Here is a 21,415-nt window from a genome sequence, read left to right as displayed (position 1 = left end):
AGATGCATGCACTCACCGAGATATACACACACCTGAATGCAAAAGGAAAACCAGTTCCTGTAGGCTTAAGGGGGACCACACTTGGCTACTTGCTAAATACTTTGGAAATGTGGCCCTCCCCCTGCGTAAATCACCCTCTTGGGCCAGTCAAAACAACCTGCCTTCCAGCCAACCCCTTCGGTGGTCCCTAAGCACAAGGGGTGCAGAGAAGGTCCTCAGTACAGGCCTTGCCCTCCCAGCAGACCCCCAGATAACCGGCTTCCAAAGCCCACGTGAGAGCAGTGGACAGACAGAAGGGAGAGAAGCGCGTACTCACCAGCCCATCGCAGTTGCTGAGCGCCACGGAGGAGGATTCAGCCAGGCCCGCGACGTCTCCGACGTAGAGGCAGGTCCCAAGCAGGGGCTCCACGCGGGTGGCACCCGATTCTCCCTGCCACTCCACCGTGGCCCCAGGCGCCACGAGGCGGGCGTTGGGCCGCAGCCGCAGGTGCAGGTCTCGGCCAAACACCGTAACATTGTAGAAGAGGCGGCCACCGGGGTCCTCCTCGCTGCCTCCAGAGAGCCCCGGGATCTGGGCAGGGGCGGCCCTGCGGGTCCGCACCCCAGCTGGGGCCGTCGCCGCCGACACCACGTGGGACACCAAGCGGCCCTGGGCGTCAGTGCGCACCGGCACCGCCAGGATGCGCTCGGCTCCGTGCCCCTGGGGCCCGCCTGCAAAGGGAAGGGGCGTTAGACCAGCCGAGACCGGGAAGCCCCAGGGCCCCGCCACCGAGCACAGCATCCTCCCAAACCCCGCCCCATGGCGAAGGGAAGGGCGTTCCACTAGGCATCCCCCAGAAACTAGCCTGTACCTCCCCGGCCTTCTTCCAATCGGGAAGGGGCGTTAACGGGGCTACCACGCTGGCGCTCCTCCGACCTCCGGTCGACCCCTCTGGGGCCCTCCCAACCAAGAGCTCTGCCCCCTGCCCCGTTCCAAGTTGGGGTTCCTCAGCTCCTCGCAGTTCCCCAGGGGCGGGCCCGGTCAGGCCGTCCCCCGCCCCTTGAACCTACCGTCCTTGGCAGGACAGGGGGCTGCTCTGAAGCCATTCCCGGTTGGTTCCCTACCCGTGCGCTTCTACCTCTTAGCAGTCCCCGCCGCGCGACTGCCCTCACCGCTCGCCTCCGGAGCTGCGAGGACTCGGCTCCCCCCGGCACCGGCGGCCTGTCCTCCGCGTACAGCTCCAGGTTAGCCCGTTGCCGGCCGCCTCCCCCGCGTGCCCGAGAACAGGGAGGGGTGGAGCAGGGTCCCTCCGATCTTCGAGGATCCCCTCCGGGGCGCCCCAACCAATCCTCAAGGCCCAAGGCGGCGCGCTCTGCACCCGACTGCTCCCGAGTGTCTCCGGACGCGAGCCGGGGCGCCGCCTCGCCCTGGCTCCCCCGGACCCGCTGGTGCTGATGCTGCGCTCGCCGCCGCTGGGCTTTCCCGGCCCTCTGTCTCCACGCTCGGCGTCCCGGGAGCCGCGAGCGCTCCGGGGCTCCCCCCGGCCCGAGATTCCCGGGTGCGCCGCAGGGCGCCCCCTGCCCGACCAACCCGGCCCCGAAGTTGGCCAACTTGGCCCCGGGCGGGGCGCGCGGAGTTTGCCCAAGTCGAGCCGGACGCCGCCTGGGGAGGGGGCGGTGGGGCGCGCGGGGCGGAACCCGGCCGACTGGGGTCGCGAGGCGTGGGGACTCGGCCGCACCTACCTGGGGGGTCGGCGGCGGCGGCGGCGAGCCGGGCGTCCGCGGGCAGCGGCAGCAGCAGGAGCAGCAACAGCGCGGGGCAGAGCAGGCGGCCGGCGGCTCCCGCCGGCGGATCCATGGCAGCCGGACCACAGCCGGGGCCCCGCACTCGCAGCCGGCGCGAAAGTTCCCCGCGCGCCGCCCAGCCCACATCTGGGGCAGCTGGAGCCGCCCGCAGCTGCAGCACCGCAGGGCGCGGGGCGGAGGAGGCGAGGCGCGGAGGGGAGGGCGGGGGAGCGCGGAGGGGAGGCGGGGAGAGGGAAGGAGCGCGAGCGAGGGAGGCGGGAGGGAGGAGAAGGCGCGCGAGGGGGAGGGCGGGGACGGCGGGCGCCTCAGCCTGCGGTGACCCGGCGCTTCTTGGCGCGGCGGCCGCCGCCGCCGCCCGCTCCCCTCCTCGCGCCGTCGCCGCCGCGGTTCCCGGCTCGTAGCGAAGCAGAGACACCCCGAGGCGGCGGCAGAGAAGCGCCGCGGGTCGGGTCGGGGGAGCCCCGCGGCCGGCCACCTTCGACGCGCCCAGCGCACTCGTGGCGCGCCACCTCGGAGGAGCAAGTTCCCCGCCCAAAGAGGACTCGGGGGCCCCGGGTCCCAGCCGTCGGTCTCGGGGCGCAAGAGATGGCCCCTCTCTGTGCGCCCTCGGGTGGGCGGAGAGGCCTGATTACTGTGGGTCTGAGACAGGCCTTTTGACCAGATGGAGACTCCAGGGACTGGAAGAGTTTTCCAGGAGGGGGTGTGCACCACAGGGGCCTCCCCAAAGATCAACTTTTACCCTTCCAGAGAGAGGCAAGGCTCCCTCAGTCCCCAGTTGCTCTTTGCCTTAAGGTCTCCCCACACACCCTGTACTCTTCCTCCCCAACCCTCCACTGCAGCCTGCGAGCACAGTTTCCTCCTCCTAGACCTGGGCTCTGCCCGCTAGACCTCACAGGTTGCCTCCCTCACCTGTCCTGAATCCTGCATGGGCTTCTCGAAGTCTGGTCTTTGCACTCACCCAGGCTCTGCCTGAAATAGCCTCTCCACACTCTGCCCACCGTTTCCAACTCAGCCTCCAAGGCGTCCCTCTGCAGCCTGGAGCCAGTTTGCAGTCAAAGCCCATCCCCAGCTGGGCTCCTCATCCTTTCGCTGCCTGGAGTCACCATCCTACCGTGTCTACTGTCCCCCAGCACAATGACGTCCCCCACCCCCCATCCTGCCCAGGAACTCACTTCCAAACGTGTCTATGGGAACACCTCTGCTGTGTGACCCCTGCCTCAAGTCCCTGAAGGGGAGACACCTGTCCCTTTGGAGTTTCTTATTCACCCTGCCCCCAGCCTGAGTGGCCAGGGCTTTGGGGTTGGCTTGGCCAGGCAGGGCCTGATGACTCAGATCCCTCCATGCCCACCAGAAGGGCCCAGTCTTACGGGGAAAACATGTGACTTGGGGAACTTGCTTTAGCTGTGGTTTCATATCCTTAGTTCCATCATTTCCAGGACCTGGGTGTATGAGCACTGCAGCTTGACGGTCATCTTCACATGGAAGCTTCTCTCTGTGTCACCTGAGGGTGCCCACCACAGCATCCAGCCCCCAGGTATGGTGACCATTTGTTGTCAGTGTTTAAACCGGTGACATTTCACCTAAAATTTTAAACTTTTGACTTCTCTTGAGAAATTGGAAAGTGAGACCACACTGGGCCTGCATTTCTACTTATCAGTGATAAAATGAAGCAAATGCTCTGCAGTTTGCTGTAGGTGTCCTTCCCTTACCCCCAACAGTCGTCCACTTTTGTGACCTCTGATGCTTCCAGAGAAAGTGGATGGAGATCAGTGTATGAGGAAAGAGCCAGGTATCCTGGAGGACTTCCCGTAAGAAACAGCATGGGTCAAGTCCTGAAGGCGGAGGAAGCCAAGCAGCCCAGAGTTGGGTTCAGCTAGGTGCTGTCTTGGAACCCATGACTCTCTTCCACTCATTTCCCGTGTGGTTTTTGTGCTTTCATCCTCCTGAAAAGACGAATGAGACCCAAGCAGCAGCATCACCTACTTGATGAGGGTGACGTTCTATCACCTCACTCACTTCCCTGCCAGGTTTATGGTCGTTACCATAATCCTTCCACCACCACCATTATTTCTTTATACTGTACTTAATCCTGTACTTTAGTTTTTAAAGGATACTTTAAATCATACTGTACATGGGAAAGCCAAAATCTTGCCATAAGTCAAAGATAACTGCCAAAAATAAATATATGAAACAAAAAGCTGTTATCAAAGTCTAAATACTACTGCCTGCAAAAGGCATTGAGACTGAAGATGATTAACAAGTGTTGAAAAAGTGGTAAGACAGACCAGCAGAAGCAAAGCCCTTTCCTTTGATGTGATCAGAGCATGAAGGGAGAATTGAAAATGAATGACTCTTTCACCTTGCGAGTTGATATTTTCTAACGGGTCCATGTAGCTAACTTATCTTGCGCACTTTGAAAAATCAGCTCTAGAATATCTTTTTGGCAAGCAGCTTTGTCTCTCTGACATTCCTGAGTCACTCCTGGCAACTGTTCCTCCCACATCACCCCAAGCCTCTTGGGGCTCCACCCCGACAGAGACTCCTCGAAGGCAGACCACTGCCCTTAACCAACCCATCCTTTAGTCCCCACAATGACACCTGTCTAGGCTGAGTGGAAGAACCAAGCACAGACGCATCAAAATTTATGGATGAATCCTTGAGCTCTTGGGGACTCATCCCAGCTTCCTGATCACTTGTCCTCAGCTCAAAAATAGAAAAGATCACCCCTACTTCTTCAAACCTCCATGCTCAGGTCTTTCTCCTCCTGGAAAATGCTGCCAGAACTGAGGTCGTTGCCTCTCCTTCTGTTCCCCTCTTCTCCTCTGGGTGAAAGGGGAACAGAGGAATGCACGGTGGTTCTTCGTTGAAGTCTGCTTATCCAGTCTAGATCCAGTCCAGTTAGACCTCTTACTAAGTGCATATCCTGTGTGTTTGACTCCAGCTGAACTTGAGTGGCCTTCGGTCTGGCTTGCACTCTCCTACTTGACCATCCCCACCACTCCCTGCTGTGCGATACCTGCTTTTTGCTCACAGTTGTGTCCAGTCTGATCCCTGAAGAACTGGAATTGCACCCCTGATCTAGAACAGCCCCATGTTGTGGACAAAGGGTGAGAACAGCTCAGAGTGAGCTCGAGGCCTCCAATCCCTTTAAAATCTTCCCAACATGAGGTACAGAAAGAAATGGGGACTTTTTCTGGTCATTTTGGGTATCACAAATCACAGTGCCTGCCTTGGAGTAGAGACATTAAGCAAGGAACTTAATGTCTCTACTCCAATGGGTGCCTGCCCCAGCTGTCTGGTGGGAGCAGTGCCCCCTTGGCCTGAAGAGAAGCAAGGCTCTCAGCCCGCCTCTGACTTCCGGGTCACATGCACCAGGACAGACTTCATCAGAGCCGTTCCTGTCCCCTGGCGGCCACACAAAAACCAGAAGTGCTTCTGCCCTTTGCCGAGGTCACCATCCTTGGCAGGCCATGCCCATACTGCAGGCTGCAAGCAGATGGAAGTAGTGAGAGCTCCTTCTCCTGCGTCCGACAGGCAAGATCCTAGGGCTTGTGGGGCAAGATCTAGACTCTTCTAGCCCTCCGGGGACCCGTATGCCGAGCATAACAAGCCGTGAGGACTTGGCGACCTTGTCGAAGGGCCTCTGAAGAGAGCAGTTCTACCCCCCTCTGCTATTGGCAAACAGCGGGTGCAATGGCCCCGTCAGACGCACAGGCAGAGTTCTGGCTGGGAGCAGCCTTGGTAAGCAATATGTCAGGGGAATGCTAATTAAACAGAACATTGCCAGCCAGGTGGCCTTTAGGGGTGTAGTTCTTGCAGTTTCTTGAGCATCCCCCCCAACACATACACTGACAGGGATCTGTGTCAGGCAAAAGAGGAAATGGAGATTGTGTCCAGGTCAATTTTTTTTCATTGCCATGTTCTACACAGAGGAGTCCCACCTCCATTGCAGTCAGTTCTGCCTAGAAGTGAAAAGCAAAGTGCTTGAAGTTTGGAGGCTTGGGGATCTAGGCTCAGTCAATACTTTTACACTGGAGACAGAAGCTGGAGGCTCAGGCTCAATCTATGCAATCGAGAGCTGGGGAAGGAGAAAGCTCAGTGTGCACCTCTGACTATCCATGTGTGCTCCACCTAGCAGAGAGGCAGAAGGTCCCAAGACTTTTCAAGGTGACGCTGGGTGTGGCAAGTAGTGATGCTCTGAGTCTCCTGGGATCAGGGTCTAGACCTGTGTCTGGCCTCTCACACAGGTCAAGGGGGACATTTGTTCCAAGCTTCTCATCTAAGAAATGCCTCTGGGTCCCTTAAGATGCCCCTGGACACAAGTTTCACAGCCCACTTAGACCATAAGGAAATGCAGGAGGTCTGCAGGCACGACAGCTCCAGAGCTCAACCAGGTAGCAAGATGATCGAAGCACATGCAGGGGTCCTCACCTCTCCCAGATGGACCAGCTGACTCCCGCCCCAGGCTGGGTCATACGGCCATTGCTGAACCAGCTGCTGACAAGGGGCAGTGCTGTTACTGGGACAAGCCTGGATTAACCATCGGAGGCAGAAACATGTTAGGCGTTAGCCTCAGTGTCCGCCCAGCTCTTTACTTGCCTTTATGTCCAAATGAGAGCATGGCACAGTCCCAGGCTTTCCCTTGTCTGGTGAAAGATGTTCTTCCCTGGAATTCACCATTCCCTGATGACATCCCCTCCAGAGACTGGAGAATGAATTTCTTTACATATAAATCCTGTATGTTACTGTGAACGGCACAATCCTACTACACTGTGGCATTTTGTATTCAAACGCTTTGTAAACCTCACTGGACATTTCTTCCCTGGACAATCCAGGGAATGTCAGTGGGTGGCCCTGGCCAATGCCTTGGTAAACCCAGGATCCCTGGCCTTCGGAGCCTTGTTCTCTTTCGATTGCATTCCCTTCATGTCAAGTTCCTTCCAGTCCTGCCCAACCCAGCAGGGCTCGCACCGTCTAGGATGTGGGCCTCGAAGAGGCCAAAGCTTCTAGCTGGGTCTGGCAGTAGCACTAACCATGGAATCCCAAGGCTGAGACTCAGTGAGAAGAAATTCCGGACACAGGGTTGAGGGCCTTTGGCCATCACTGCAGCCCTTGGGGACTCCCTCGAGACCCTCCACCCCTGCAAGGGTGTCAGGAGGATTATTCCCCACCAACGTCCCCGTCACTAGTAGGATGGCTGTTTCTTGACTATCTCCCTCCCAGCAGCTCCAGATGGTCCCTCCTCTGCAGAAATGCTGAGACTCGACACAAAGTCCACTCCAGTGTGGAGTTTATGGAGGAACAGTCTCCTCTGCCCCCTGCAAAATAGTGTCCCCATCTTCTGCTCATTCAAAAAAAGAGATAGACCTGTGTCTTTAGTGCAATGTTCTGAAGTTTTTGTTTTGGATAAAATAAATAGCCCCTTGCAGGCTCTCTGCAAATCTGGCTCCAGGCAGCACCTCACGAGAGGACCCTTCACATGTCCCCATAGCCTCTGGCCACTCCTCAGGGCCGGTCCCAATGGATGCCATTTTCTCTCCATACACAGGATTCCTCCTCAGCCTTCCTCATGTGTTCAAGGCTCTATGCACAGACCACCCAGACAGGTCTGTCCACCCTGTAATTGTGGTGTCCCAGAGCCTCAGCTTCTCACAGCCCTCATCTCCACCCACCCCCAGCCTCCTGGGCTCAAACCTGGCATCTCTCCTTCCACCTGGGCACCAGGGGCATCTGAGCCCCATCTCTTTCCTTTTGTTGTTGTTCAGCTGCTCAGTTGTGTCAGGCTTTTTGCAACCCCATGGACTGCAGCAAGCCAGGGTTCCCTGTCCTTCCCCATCTCCCTGAGTTTGCTCACATTGATGTCCATTGAGTTGGTGATGCCATCCAACCATTGCATCCTCTATCATCCCCTTCTCCTCCTTCCCTCAATCTTTCCCAGCATCAGGGTCTTTTCCAGTGAGTTGGCTCTTTGCATCAGCTGGCCAAAGTATTGGAGCTTCAGCTTCGGCATCAGCCCTTCCAATGAATATTTAGGGTTGATTTCCTTTAGGATTGATTTGTTTCATCTTCTTCTTGTCCAAGGGACTCTCAAGAGTCTTCTCCAACACCACAGTTCAAAAGCACCAGTTCTTCAGTGCTCAGCTTTCTTTATGGTGCAACTCTCTTACCCATACGTGACTACTGGAAAAACCATAGCTTTGATTATACGGACCTTTGTCGGCAAAGTAATGAATGTCTCCACTTTTCAATACTCTATCTAGGTTTGTCATAGCTTTTCTTCCAAGCATCTTTTAATTCCATGGCTGCAGTCACTGTGTGCAGTGATTTTGGAGCCCAAAAATAAAGTCTGTCATTGTTGGGGGTTTTTTGTTTTTCTGTGTTTTTTTTGCCATGAAGTGATGGGACTGGATGCCATGATCTTAGTGTTTTGAAGGTTGAAAATTTAAGCCAGTTTTTTCACTCTCCTCTTTCACTTTTATCAAGAGGCTCTTTAGTTCCTCTTCACTTTCTGCCATTAGGGTGGTGTCATCTGCATATCTGAGCTTATTGATATTTCTCCCAGCAATCCTGATTCCAGCTTGACCTTCATCCATCCTGACTTTTCACATGATGTGCTTTGCAAATAAGTTAAATAAGCAGGGTAACAATATACAGCCTTGACATATTCTTTCCTAATTTTGAACCAGCCCATTGTTCCGTGTCCAGTTCTAACTGTTGCTTCTTGACCTGCATACAGGTTTCTCAGGAGACAGGTAAGGAGGTCTGGTATTCCCATCCCTTGAAGAATTTTCCACAGTTTGCTGTGACCATACAGTCAAAGGCTTTAGCATAGTCAACGAAGCAGAAGCAGATGTTTTTCTGGAATCCCTTTGCTTTTCTCTTTCCTTACCCCTACAGTAAAGCAGTCAGCTCTCCATCTCCCTCTCATTAGGAGGAGGAATTCACCTCTCTTCCCTGCTACTCTGTCAAGGCCAGACCTAGTCACCTGTCTCAGCCATGGTGGCAGTACCCTCACCATCGTCTCGGTTGGGCAGTGGGTGCCTGAAGCTGAACCACTGACTCTCGTGACTTTCTCTCCCGAAAGTCAGTGAGGCACCTCTGACACCTTGCACACTGTGCCCAGTCTCTCCACTGCCCATTTCCCCATCCACAAGGCTGGGACGCCAGGGTCAGGAAGAGCTTGGGGCCTGGCTCATCCTCATTTTCAGAGCAGAATGAATGTAAGATTCCCCGACACACACTGGAAGCTGAAACCACATGTATTACTTTGGAATAATGAGTCAGATGGCTTAATGAGAGCGTTCCCTCCCAACCCTGACAGTGTTGCCATCCTGGGCAGCAGAGGCCTTGCTCGCTGAGGGTTGCTGAGAGGGGGGTTACACGATGGTTCCCCAGCATACACAATTGTCTACTCCCCAGAGCAGCCCAGAGACAGGCTGCCAGGGCTCTGTCAGTCACTTTCCAGTCATGTGACCTTGAGAAGCTTTCTTAACTTTCGCATGCCTCAGTTTCTTAAACTTTATGATGGGCAGAGTCATATCACATACTTCACAGAATGGCTTGGAGAATTAAATGATTTAACACATATGGAGCTGTCCATACCTTAGCTGGTTTTGCTCTCCGTCACTCCCTATACCCAGTTGTACGTAGTTCAGCGTCAGCCTATAGATGCAAAGCTGTATTCTTTGGAAATTTTCCAGAGTATTTTCACTGTGTGCTTTTTTCATATCATCACTGACCTTCGAACTGAACCCTGGCTGTCCTGCAGGAGATGAGTGGCTGGGATGCCAGGGTTGAATGTGGCCTAATGAGGAACCTTGCTGAAGAACTGCGAGAAACATTGATTGACAAAACACAGAATAGAACGTAGTGGGCACTCAGTAAATATTTGAAGGGTGAATTTTTAAAAATGAGGTAAGTTTCAAAGATAGATGCTATGAAGAAAATAAACAGAGACTCATGATATAGAACACGTGGGACAAAGGAGAGGAAGAGGAGGGGAAGTTAAAAGCTGGTCAGAGAGAAGTTACCAGTCTAAGTGTTGGGGGGGGAAAAGCGTTAGTCACTCAGCTGTGTGCGACTCTCTGTGACCCCAGGGACTGAAGCCCACCAGACTCCTCTGTCCTCAGTCTAGGCAATGAGCATCTCAAACAGAGAGACCAGCACAGGCAAAGGCCCTGAGCAGAAAAGAGATTTTACTGCTCCAAGGAAAGAAGAGCAGTGAAACCAGAGGGTGGTAGCAACAGGGCCTTGCAGGTCTCAGCTTGCAGGCTGCACTTTGTTCTAAATGGAAGATTTAAGTAGGAGAATGAAGCAAGATCGTGTTCATCTTGAAAAGCCCTGGGAGCTGGGAGCACTCACCAGGACACTGATCCGGAGCTTCCAGACTCCCCTTCTCAGGAAAAGGATCTCACACATCAGTGTTCCATGGCCATCCCCCTGTGCCCTGGTCAAGTATGACTGGCCAACCTGAGGCCCACAGTTTCCTCTTCCCAGTGAAGACACTGGGGTCAGTGTGCCCTTGGGAAACACCTCTTGTCCCAGGCTGTGTTCTGTTAATCACAATATTTCCCGCAAGCTCGTAGCTCTGTTGGTGAGTTAGCAGAGCTCTGAAACGCAACCTTACCATGTTCAGGTGAAGAAGTTGAGCCTTAGAGATGATAACACCTGGGGCCAGAGCCAGACCAGACCTCATGACTTGCTTCAGAACCAGAGCACTCATCACCCACAAGGTGAACTGCTCTGGGTGCTCCTGTGAAGCCTTCTGGGATGTGAATCTGAGAATCCTTTCTACCAATCCCTACTTTTTGCCAGAGTCAAGTATCATAACTGATGCATAAGGGGCTCCCAACTAGCAGCCCACAGGGTTTTGTTTGTTAAACTATTTGCTAAAACTTTTTAAAAATCAAAAGATGCCCCCATTAAAATATGCCTCTCTGGCTTCTCTTGGGAAAAAAGCACATCTGACCACACTGGGCATACCAGGTCATATGGAGAGCCGAGCTGGGTCTGAGGGGTAGCACAGCATTTAGATGCTTTTCTGACCTTCCTGGCCACCAGCCGGCTGGCTTCACCCAGAGGCAGCAGGGCCTCCACCTGCCCTGCAGGGCCCACCTCCGGCTCTTTGGATGGGGAAGCTAGAGCAAGCACTTCTGCCTTCCGGCGGCCCCTGCACGGCCTGTGAGGCATCTGCAGGCTATGGGGGCTGCTCTCCAGCACCCACTGCCTTTGCATCCCCTTCTCCTTCCCAGGCTTCTCAGGCGTGCTCAGTCAGGACCTCCATGAGGGCCTCTGGTTGCTGGAACTTTCCTGTATGCTCCTTCTTGTGGTCCCCACATGGCACCATTGACCCTCTGCTACCCACTAAGAGATTATATTCCCTAGCTGAGAATACACAGCCCCCCAAAGATAAATCTGAAAGCACAGGCTGCCCCTGGGAGCAGGGGTGGAGGGTGCCAAGAACCGTCATTTCAAGGTCTGGGGATGACTGTTCCAGGAGATGGGAGGTGAGAGTGTTCATTTGCACCTGTGCACACACACACACCATGCCACGTGCATGTGGTGATATATGTGCACAAACGAGCACAGAGGCACACGTTGACCCCAGCCCCCAAACACCACAGACCCAGACACCCAGACACTCGCTCCAGAGCCCACGCAGTGCCTTGGCCTCCCTAATTGCATTTCTGGAAACGGGAACGACGAAACCGAATGAGCCGGGCGGCACAGTTCCCCCATGGCGATTCCCGTCTCTGCTCTGAGTGGCTGCAGCAGCCAGGCTCTCAGCTGAGCCCCGGATTCCTTAGCAACCCTCCGCACTGCAGCTAATCCCCCGCCGTGACTGGCCTGTGGGCTCTGCCGTGTCGTGGCCTGCCCTGGCCATGAGGGCCGTAAACAGGACGTGCCAGCTTACCTAGGGGTTGTGGTGATGGTGGGAGCCACTGGCCTGCTTGCCCGGGAAGCCAAGGCCCCCCTCACAACAAGGTCCCCAGATTTTCTCCACCATTATTGAGCCAAATTGCCCTCTCTGGGTAAACTCAAGCCCTGTACCAAGGGCTGGGCAGCAGCTTCCCAGAGGCTCTTCCCTTCCACCTTCCACACAGGGTTGGGCTGCGGTGTTTGTCCTCCTCCTGACCTGCTCAGGAGCCCCTCCTCCAGCATACGCCAGAACTGCCTGTTCCACACAGGCTCCCAGACTGAGCCCAGACAGAAGGTCACTGCTGGCCATAATGTTACCTTCAGTTGTGGAGCAGACAGATCACATTATCAGCCATCTTGTTACACCTCAGGCTGACTGAGACACTTGGGTCTTTTTAATAGCAGAGTAATGCCTGCCTCTTCACTGGGTGTTGACAATGCAGATTTTGGGCTCAGTTGCGGTTCTCACTGACTCTAACCTGTGAGACAATAAGGTGCACAGCGGAGCTGTGTCACAGGGCTTGATGGCCCCAGTGATGCCCCAGTTCTGGTCTGAGGGGCCAAGGCCCTGCTCTCCTGCATCCTCTTGGGCCACGGGAGAGACCAGAGAATTGCAGAGCCAGGGTGGTGATGGGTAAACAGAGACTCAGCTCTGGGAGCAGCAGACGGTGAGGGATCATTTGGCTCCAGATTCATCTGAGGCTATCTGTCCACCAGGATTTCCCAACAGATGGCAGCAGAGACATGGACACCTCCAAAAGTTGTCCTCCTCTCACCAGAAACTGGGTCTCAGCTTTACTGGACCTGGCCTTGCCGGATCCCCAGCCTTGGCTGGCCTGTGGGCTCTGCCATGTCCTGGCCTACCCCGGCCCCTGGCCTTGACCTGACCAGACCCCAAGAGTTGCCTCTAGCCCCTCGGCAAACTCCCCTGGGCTGCAGCCTCTGTGCTCCCCATGTAGCTCCAGCCTTGCCTCTCCCCTCTCAGAGAGTCTGAGGCGCCTGAGGAAATGCCTTCTGCAGAAGGCTTACTCCACCATGCAAGCTGTCACTCTGGAGAAAAAATAAAAACCTCCCAGCTTCGCTTATAACAAACTTGGTCTGTTGTGCAACTTTGCAGTACAGAATGTGCATGTGCCCAATCTCCTCTGTTGCATAATTTTCCAGCTGTTTTCGGGACTATTTCATTCTTCGTCTGGCATATTTCACAAGCCATATATAAAAATTAGATACGTGTAAATATAAAGCTGAGCATATGTGTGCAATGAAACAGTAAGTGTGAAGTGCAGGCAAGGAGGTGGGGGACCAGAGCTGAGCAAAAAGGCACACGAAACAAGTGTAAACATTTTGAATGCTGCCTTCTAGAAGTCTGGGAGAGAAAATGAACTTGGACTCAATTTAAAGTGAGAAGTTCATCCGGTAAAATCAGTTTCAACCTGGTGGTGTTTGATTTCCTTATTCTCCGTAACTGTTTTGGTTTGGTGTGGTTTCATTCGGTTCGGTTTGGTTTTTTAGAGCAATCCCTAAGAAGCCACCATTTTTGTAAAAGGAACACTATGGGCATCTTCTTGCCAAATGTTCTTAAAACAGCATCATTTGAGATGCCTTGGAAAGGGCAGAGGGGCATCAAGATGACAGGCCCCCGCTGTGGCCTGGCCATCCTGTGCACAACCGCCGGTAGAGATGGGCTCTATACGCCCTCCTGATGGAAATCCTCGGTTGCTGCAGGGCCCACTTGGGTTCTGTGTCACACGGAAGGACCCTCTCCTCCTGGAGCAAGGATTTTCCCAGGATGGTGCCTCAGACAGGAAGCAGCTGAGCAGAGGGATCCCTGGGCCCGGCCGATCTGCACCCTAGACCATAAGCTGGAAGATTACAGGCAGAATTCTACTCACAGGAGTGTTTGGTTGGGACAGCACAGTGACATTTTTAATTGAGTCAGAAACACACATAAAAATTAGGAGATTAAGGATTTGAAATCTATATTCTTGTCTTCTTTTGGAGAAAGACAAGAGTTACCTGCAGGCTCACAGCTGTACAGCTTGGCCAAGGCAGCTCTCCTGACAGGGCACGTCTGGGGACAGCTGGGGCAGCTCATATGTAAACCAGGATGCAGGGACAGCAGCTCTAAGGGGAAGCTCATCTCCCGGAGGAGATCAGAGGCTTCTAAAAGGGTAAGCATGAGTACACAATGCCTCTAAGACCTGGGCTCCAAACTGGCCCACAGTTTATTTCACCCACCTACCCTTGGCCACGTGAGACATATGGACCAACCCCATGAATGGGGCAGATAACTCTGCATCCTGGGGAGAGAAGCTGCAGAGTCACAGGGCAAAGGATGTGGATACAGGACATGTAGTGGACTGAGCAGTGCTCCCCTGAAAAATGCATGTCTGCCCAGAACCTCAGAAAGGGACCTTATTTGGAAAAGGGGTCTTTGCAGAAGTGATGAGTTAAGATGAAGTCATACTGGATCAGAGTGCACCTCTAATCCAATGTGACTGATCTCCTTATAAGAAGGGAAGTAGAGACACTCAGGGAGAATGCCGTGTGACAGTTGGAGGCATAAATTGGAAGGATGTGTCTATGACTCAAGAAATGCCAGGCTTCTCTGGTGGCTCTGTGGTAAAGAATCTGCCTGCCAATGCAGGAGACATGAGTTTGATCCCTGATCCAGGGAGACCCCACATGTCACAGACCAACTAAGTACCACAACTACTGAACCTGTGCTCTAGAGCCCAGGAGCCACAACTGCCGAAGCCCATGCACCTGGAGCCTGTGCCCACAGCAAGAGGAGCCTCTGCGATGGGAAGCGCACTTCCACTAGAGAGTGGCCCCTGCCCACCACAACTAAAGGGCCACGCAGCCGCGGAGACTCAGTACAGCCAAAACAAACAAATAAAGATATGTTGAAAAGAACAGGCTCAGAATATTCTCTTAAAAAAGGAAGAAATACCAAGGATTTCTGGCTATGAGGAGCTGGGAGAGAGTCACAGAACAGATTCTCCCTCGCAGAAGGAACTAACCTCGATGACACCTTGATTTCAGATCTCTGGCCTCCAGTAAACCTCTGTCACATAAAGCCAACCAATTTTGCGGTTATCTGTTGTGGCAGTCCTGGGAAACAACTACACGATGGGTAAAGAATCGGGAACATGAGGTGGATGAAACTGGAGCCTATTATACAGAGTGAAGTAAGCCAGAAGGAAAAACATAAATACAGTATACTAACGCATATATATGGAATTTAGAAAGATGGTAACAATAACCCGGTGTACGAGACAGCAAAAGAGACACTGATGTATAGAACAGTCTTATGGACTCTGTGGGAGAGGGAGAGGGTGGGAAGATTTGGGAGAAAAACGAGTTGCCAGTCCAGGTTCGATGCACGATGCTGGATGCTTGGGGCTGGTGCACTGGGACGGCCCAGAGGGATGGTATGGGGAGGGAGGAGGGAGGAGGGTTCGGGATGGGGAACACATGTATACCTGTGGCGGATTCATTTTGATATTTGGCAAAACTAATACAATTGTGTAAAGTTTAAAAATAAAATAAAATTAGAAAAAAAAATAAATAAAATAAAAATTACTATAACACACACACACAAAAAAAAGAATCGAGAACAATGATAGAATCTTCCACAAAGGGCCCTCTTGGACGCAGTTGCTGCTGCTGCTAAGTCGTTTCAGTGGTGTCTGACTCTGTGCGACCCCAGAGACAGCAGCCCACCAGGCTCCCCCATCCCTGGGATTCTCCAGGCAAGAACACTAGAGTGGGTTGCCATTTCCTCCTCCAGTGCATGAAAGTGAAAAATGAAAGTGAAGTCACTCAGTCATGTCCGACTCTTCGCGACCCCATGGACTGCAGCCCACCAGGTTCCTCCATCCATGGGATTTTCTAGGCAAGAGTACTGAAGTGGGGTGCCATTGCCTTCTCCGCTTGGACACAGTTACCCACCCACATACAAAATACACTCATTCTCACTCAACACACCCAATCGCGGTGTCAAGCTTGAAGCTGAGAATCTCGTATTCTAAGTCAGATCCAAATGCAGCTCCCCTTGCTCCTAGGACCTAAAGTACAAAAGGAGAAGTTGTTTGTGCCCCTCCTCCCCTGCAACACCTCACACAGGCCAAGTGGGCCGTGATAGAACAGGGACATGTCAGGCAACAAACACTCCCATTCAAATGGGAGGAGGCAGGGTGGGCTGAACTGGGAGACGGTGATTGACATATGCACACTACTGCATTTAAAATATATAACCAATGAGAACCCACTGTATAGCACAGGGAACTCTACTCCACGCTCTGCGATGACCTAAATTGGAAGAGAGTCTAAGAAAGAGTGGACATACATATATGTATAATTGATTCACTTTGCTGGACAGTAGAAACTGACACAGCAGGGTAAAGCAACCGTACTCTGATTTAAAGAAAAAAGGAAGGACAGGAGGCCCCAAACAGTCACTGTGAGTTAAAGTGCTAGTTGTTGAGTCATGTCTGGCTCTTTGCAACCCCATGGACTATAGCCCGCCAGGCTTCTCTTTCCATGGCATTCTCCAGGCAAGACTACTGGATTGGGTTGCCATTCCTTTCTCCATGGGATCTTCCAGACCCAGGGGTCAAGCCTGGGTCTCTTGCATTACAGGCAGATTCTCTACCGCCTGAGCCACCAGGGAAGCCCCCTGGTCCACTCATGTGTGTGTGTTGGTCACTCAGTCATATCCAACTCTTCACTATCCTGTGGACTGTAGCCCACCTGGCTCCTCTGTCCATGGGATTCTCCAGACAAGAATACTGGAGTGGGTATCCATTTTCTTCTCCAGGGGATCTTCCCGACCCAGGGATCAAACTCGGGTCTCCTGCATTGCAGGTGACTTCTTTACCATCTGAGCTGCCAGGGAAGCCCCACTGATCCACTGTTGCTGCTGCTGCTAAGTCCCTTCAGTCGTGTCCGACTCTCTGCGACCCCATAGACGGCAGCCCACCAGGCTCCCCCGTCCCTGGGATTCTCCAGGCAAGAACCCTGGAGTGGGTTGCCATTTCCTTCTCCAATGCATGAAAGTGAAAAGTGAAAGTGAAGTCACTCAGTCGTGTCCAACTCTTAGCGACCCCATGGACTGGAGCCTACCAGGCTCCTCTGTCCATGGGATTTTCCAGGCAAGAGTACTGGAGTGGGGTGCCATTGCCTTCTCCTCACTGGTCCACTAGCCCACAACAATTCTTACATCCTGTTAGAGAAACATTGCCAGGAACTTCTACCCTGGAGCAGGGAGTATTGTGGAATTAGGCTTCAAGTCTACTCCCTGGAGCTGTGGTTCTTGGCTCTACTCCCTACAATATCTTTCCTTCTCCATCATTCTCCTTGGCCACTTCTTTCTTGTCACATCATTCTTCTTGGTCACTTCTTGTTCACATCATTCTTCTTGGTTACTTCTGAGAAGGATACTCTAAAATATGGCTTTCATGGACACTGAATGCTTTCTCAACCTGCACCTTGCCCATAACAAATTAGTGACCCAGAGGTTTTCCATCTTGAACAGTTTCAGTGTCTTTTGGTCCAGATTGGCAGGGCATTCAATATCACAGGAATCCAAGTCTATACTCCAACCACTAATACAAAAGAGCTGAAGTTGAACCATTCTATGAAGACCTACAAGACCTTCTAGAATTAACACCCCAAAAAGATGTCCTTTTTATCATAGGGGACTGGAATGCAAAAGTAGGAAGAGATATCTGGAGTAACAGGCAAAATTGGCCTTTGAGTACAAAATGAAGCAGGACAAAAGCTAACAGAATTTGTCAAGAGAATGCACTGCTCATAGCAAACACCCTCTTCCAGCAACACAAGAGAAGACTCTACACATGGACATCACCAGATGGTCAATACCAAAATCAGATTGATTATATTCTTTGCAGCCGAAGATGGAGAAGCTCTATACAGTCAGCAAAAACAAGACCAGGAGCTGACTGTAGCTCAGATCATGAACTCCTTTTTGCCAAATTCAGACTTAAGTTGGAAAAAAAGTAGGGAAAACCAGTACACCATTCAGGTATGACCTAAACCAGATCCCTTATGATTATACACTGGAAATGACAAATAGATTCAAGGGATTAGATCTGATAGACAGAGTGCCTGAAGAACTATGGATGGAGGTTCATGACATTGTACAGGAGGCAGTGATCAAAACCATCCCCAAGAAAAAGAAATGTAAAAAAGCCAAATGGTTGTCTGACAAGGGCTTACAAATAGCTGAGAAAAGAAGAGAAGCGAAAGCAAAGATATACCCATCTGAATGCAGAGTTCCAAAGAATAACAAAGAGAGATAAGAAGGCCTTCCTAAGTGAACAATGCAAAGAAATAGAGGAAAACAATGTAATGAGAAAGACTAGAGATCTCTTCAAAAAATTACAGACACCAAGAGCATATTTCATGCAAAGATGGGAACAATAAAGAACAGAAATGGTATGGAACTAACAGAAGCAGAAGATATTAAGGAGAGGTGGCAACAATACACAGAAGAACTATAGAAAAAGATCTTCATGACCCAGATAACCACAATGATGTGATCACTCACCTAGAGCCAGACATCCTGGAATACAAAGTCATGTGGGCCTTAGGAAGCATCACTACGAACAAAGCAAGTGGAGGTGATGGAATCCCAGTTGAGCTATTTCAAATCCTGAAAGATGATGCTGTGAAAGTGCTGCACTCAATATGCCAGCAAATCTTGAAAACTCAGCGGTGACAACAGGACTGGAAAAGGTCTGTTTTCATTCCAATCCCAAAGAAAGGCAATGCCAAAGAATGTTGAAAACTGCACAGTTGCACTCATCTCACACAATAGCAAAGTAATGCTCAAAATTCTCCAAGCTAGGCTTCAACAGTATGTGAACTGAGAACTTCCAGATGTTCAAGCTGGATTTAGAAAAGGCAGAGGAACCAGAGATCAAATTCTCAATATCTGCTGGATCAGAGAAAAAGCAAGAAAGTTCCAGAAAAACATCTACTTCTGCTTTACTGACCACACCAAAGCCTTTGACTGTGTGGATATCAACAAACTGTGGAAAATTCTGAAAGAGATGGGAATACCAGACCACCTGACCTGCCTCCTGAGAAATCTGTATGCAGGTCAAGAAGCAACAGTTAGAATTGGACATGGAACAATGGACTGGTTCCAAATTGGGAAAGGAGTACATCAAGGCTGTATATTGTCACCCTGCTTATTTAACTTATTTGCAGAGTACATCATATGAAATGCCGGGCTGGATGAAGTACAAGCTGGAATCAAGATTGCAGGGAGAAATATCAATAACTTCAGATATACATATGACATCACCCTTATGGCAGAAAGTGAAGAAGAACTAAAGAGCCTCTTGATAAAAGTGAAGGAAGAGAGTGAAAAAGTTGGCTTAAAACTCAACATTCAGAAAACTAACATCATGGCATCCAGTCCCATCACTCATGGCAAATAGATGGGGAAACAGTGGAAACAGTGAGAGACTATTTTCTTGGGCTCCAAAATCACTGCAGATGGTGACTTCAGCCATGAAATTAAAAGATGCTTGCTCCTTGGAAGAAAAACTATGACCAACCTAGACAGCATATTAAAAAGCAGAGACACTATTTTACCAAGAAAAGTCTGTCTAGTCATAGCTACGGTTTTTCCAGTAGTCATGTGTGGATGTAAGAGTTGGACCATAAAGAAAGCTGAGCACCGAAGAATTGATGTTTTTGAACTGTGGTGTTGGAGAAGATTCTTGAGAGTCCCTTGGACTGCAAGTAGATCAAACCAGTCCATTCTAAAGGAAATCAACCCTGAATGTTCATTGGAAGAGCTGATGCTGAAGCTCCAATACTTTGACCACCTGATGTGAAAAACTGACTCATTGGAAAAGACCATGATGCCAGGAAAGATTGAAGGCAGGAGGAGAAGGAGATGACAGAGGATGAGATGGTTGGATGGTATCACCGACTCAATGGACATGAGTCTAAGTAAACTCTGGGAGTTAGTGATGGACAGGGAAGCCTGGTGTACTGCAGTCCAGGGGATCACGAAGAGTCGGACATGCCGGAACTGAACTGAGCTGAACTGGGGGCTTTTGTCAATACAGCTCTCTCAAAACTTGTGGAGTTCCTATGTATTTGATTTAATATGCCAAAAGCCATATTCCCACTTCATTTCAAGACATGTCTGTCTCTGCATGTACAAGTACTGTGGGCAGCTTGGGCTGATTTAAAGGACCACATCGCTGATCTTTCTAGTAACTTTAAGCACCATCTAGTTCTTCCAGAAGCCTTCACAAGTGCAAGTCCTGTGCCTTTGATTCACTCTAGACCCCTGGGCTATATCTTAATAGCCATACCCTTGATTTGACTTCTCTCTCAGGCTATGTTTGAGAATCTTTTATTGAATGGAGAAGATGGAGATTAAAAATAGTTTTGTTTTTCAACACAGCAAGTCCAAGATTTTCCAGACTCTCTTTGGTCACTCTAATCCTTTCTGAGACCTGAGCAGTCAAGAAGCACTGACTCTTTGTAGCCTGCTCCTGCCTGCAACATTCTACCTGCGCACTCTTGGCCCAGAGCCACCAGTGTATTAGGCACACTTTCTTTCCTCCAAGTTATTTCAAGTGACAGTTTTTAGCAAATATCCCACCATTCCATAATACAGGCCATCATTTCTTCAGCCTCCAGTAACAGTTTCTTGTTCCAAAGTCAACGCCACATATTGCAGGTTTCTGTTCCAGGTACCAATTTCTGTAGCGGTTACCCAGTGCCGTGGTAACACTGGATGCTAAGCCACCTTAGAACCTGGAAACCCAGAACAACAGTAGTGTTCGCTCAGACCCACAGCTCTGCTCTCCCTGTGTGCAGCCTGGACCCAGGGGAAGCCCGTCTCATGGAGGAGGTCGGGAGCTTCTAGGAGGAGAAGCATGAAAGTACGATGACCCCTCTGGGCTGGGCTCCAAACCAGCACACGCTTATTTCCACTCTTGTTCCATGGGCCAGGAAAGCCACATGAATGGGGCAGAACACCTAGTCCATTCTAGATGGAGAAGTTACAAAGTGACATAGCACAGGGGTGGAGAAAGAGAGGGGTAAGGAGCTGGGAAAATGATGCAATCCAACACATCTTAGATTCAATTTTCCTTACTTGACATCTTTCATATTACGAAAGTAGTAGTTGTTGTAACAAGTGAAACAATTCCAAATCATGTGAAAAAAAAGCAAGTATCTCTTCCCTGTGAACCGCCCAATTTCCTCTCCTGGTTAGAGAAGAATGGATCATGCAATGCATGGGGAAGCCAGGGAGAGTAAGGAGGAGCAGGAAGGAAGCAAGGAAAGGGCTGTAAGCTTGCTGGGCAACTCTCTGGTACTGCTTCTAACCCACAGGAGAGTGGAATGTTCTTTCCACTCTGGGTTTCATGAATTGCAATCCCCCCACCACCACCACCATGCTCAACACAAAATTCCTACTTTGTTCAGATGGCTTTCCCTTCTGTGTTAGTATCCTGTGGCTGCTACAAATAAATCAGCACCAAACAGGTGACTCAAAACAACAGAAATATATTCTCTCCCAGTAGGCCAAAATTCCAGAGGCCAAAATCAAGGCATCAGCAGAGCCAACCTCTCCCCAGAGACTCTAGGGAAGATTCTATTGCTCAACTTTCCCAGCTTCTCGTGACTGCCAGCATTTCTTGGCTTGTAGCCG

The 21,415-nt window shown here is 51.3% G+C and overlaps 1 protein-coding gene across 1 annotated transcript in view; it reads right to left on the bottom strand.

The window, feature by feature from the left end:
- ADAMTS2 (ADAM metallopeptidase with thrombospondin type 1 motif 2) overlaps positions 1-1,942 on the bottom strand; it is a 243,770-nt gene extending 241,828 nt beyond the window's left edge. Inside the window, exons 1-2 of the mRNA XM_061421305.1 lie at positions 1,723-1,942; positions 317-711 (exon numbers count right to left, since the gene is read on the bottom strand). Of these exons, the coding sequence (XP_061277289.1) occupies positions 317-711; positions 1,723-1,837 (510 nt within the window). The 5' untranslated portion in view covers positions 1,838-1,942. The remainder of the gene's footprint in view (positions 1-316; positions 712-1,722) is intronic.
- Between the last annotated feature and the right edge of the window lie 19,473 nt (positions 1,943-21,415).

This window comes from Bos javanicus, chromosome 7 (assembly GCF_032452875.1).
Source record: "Bos javanicus breed banteng chromosome 7, ARS-OSU_banteng_1.0, whole genome shotgun sequence".
NCBI classification, from domain to species: Eukaryota; Metazoa; Chordata; class Mammalia; order Artiodactyla; family Bovidae; genus Bos; species Bos javanicus.
The sequence above is the reverse complement of the archived record's forward strand: the minus strand, read 5'-3'. Positions and strand labels throughout refer to the sequence as shown.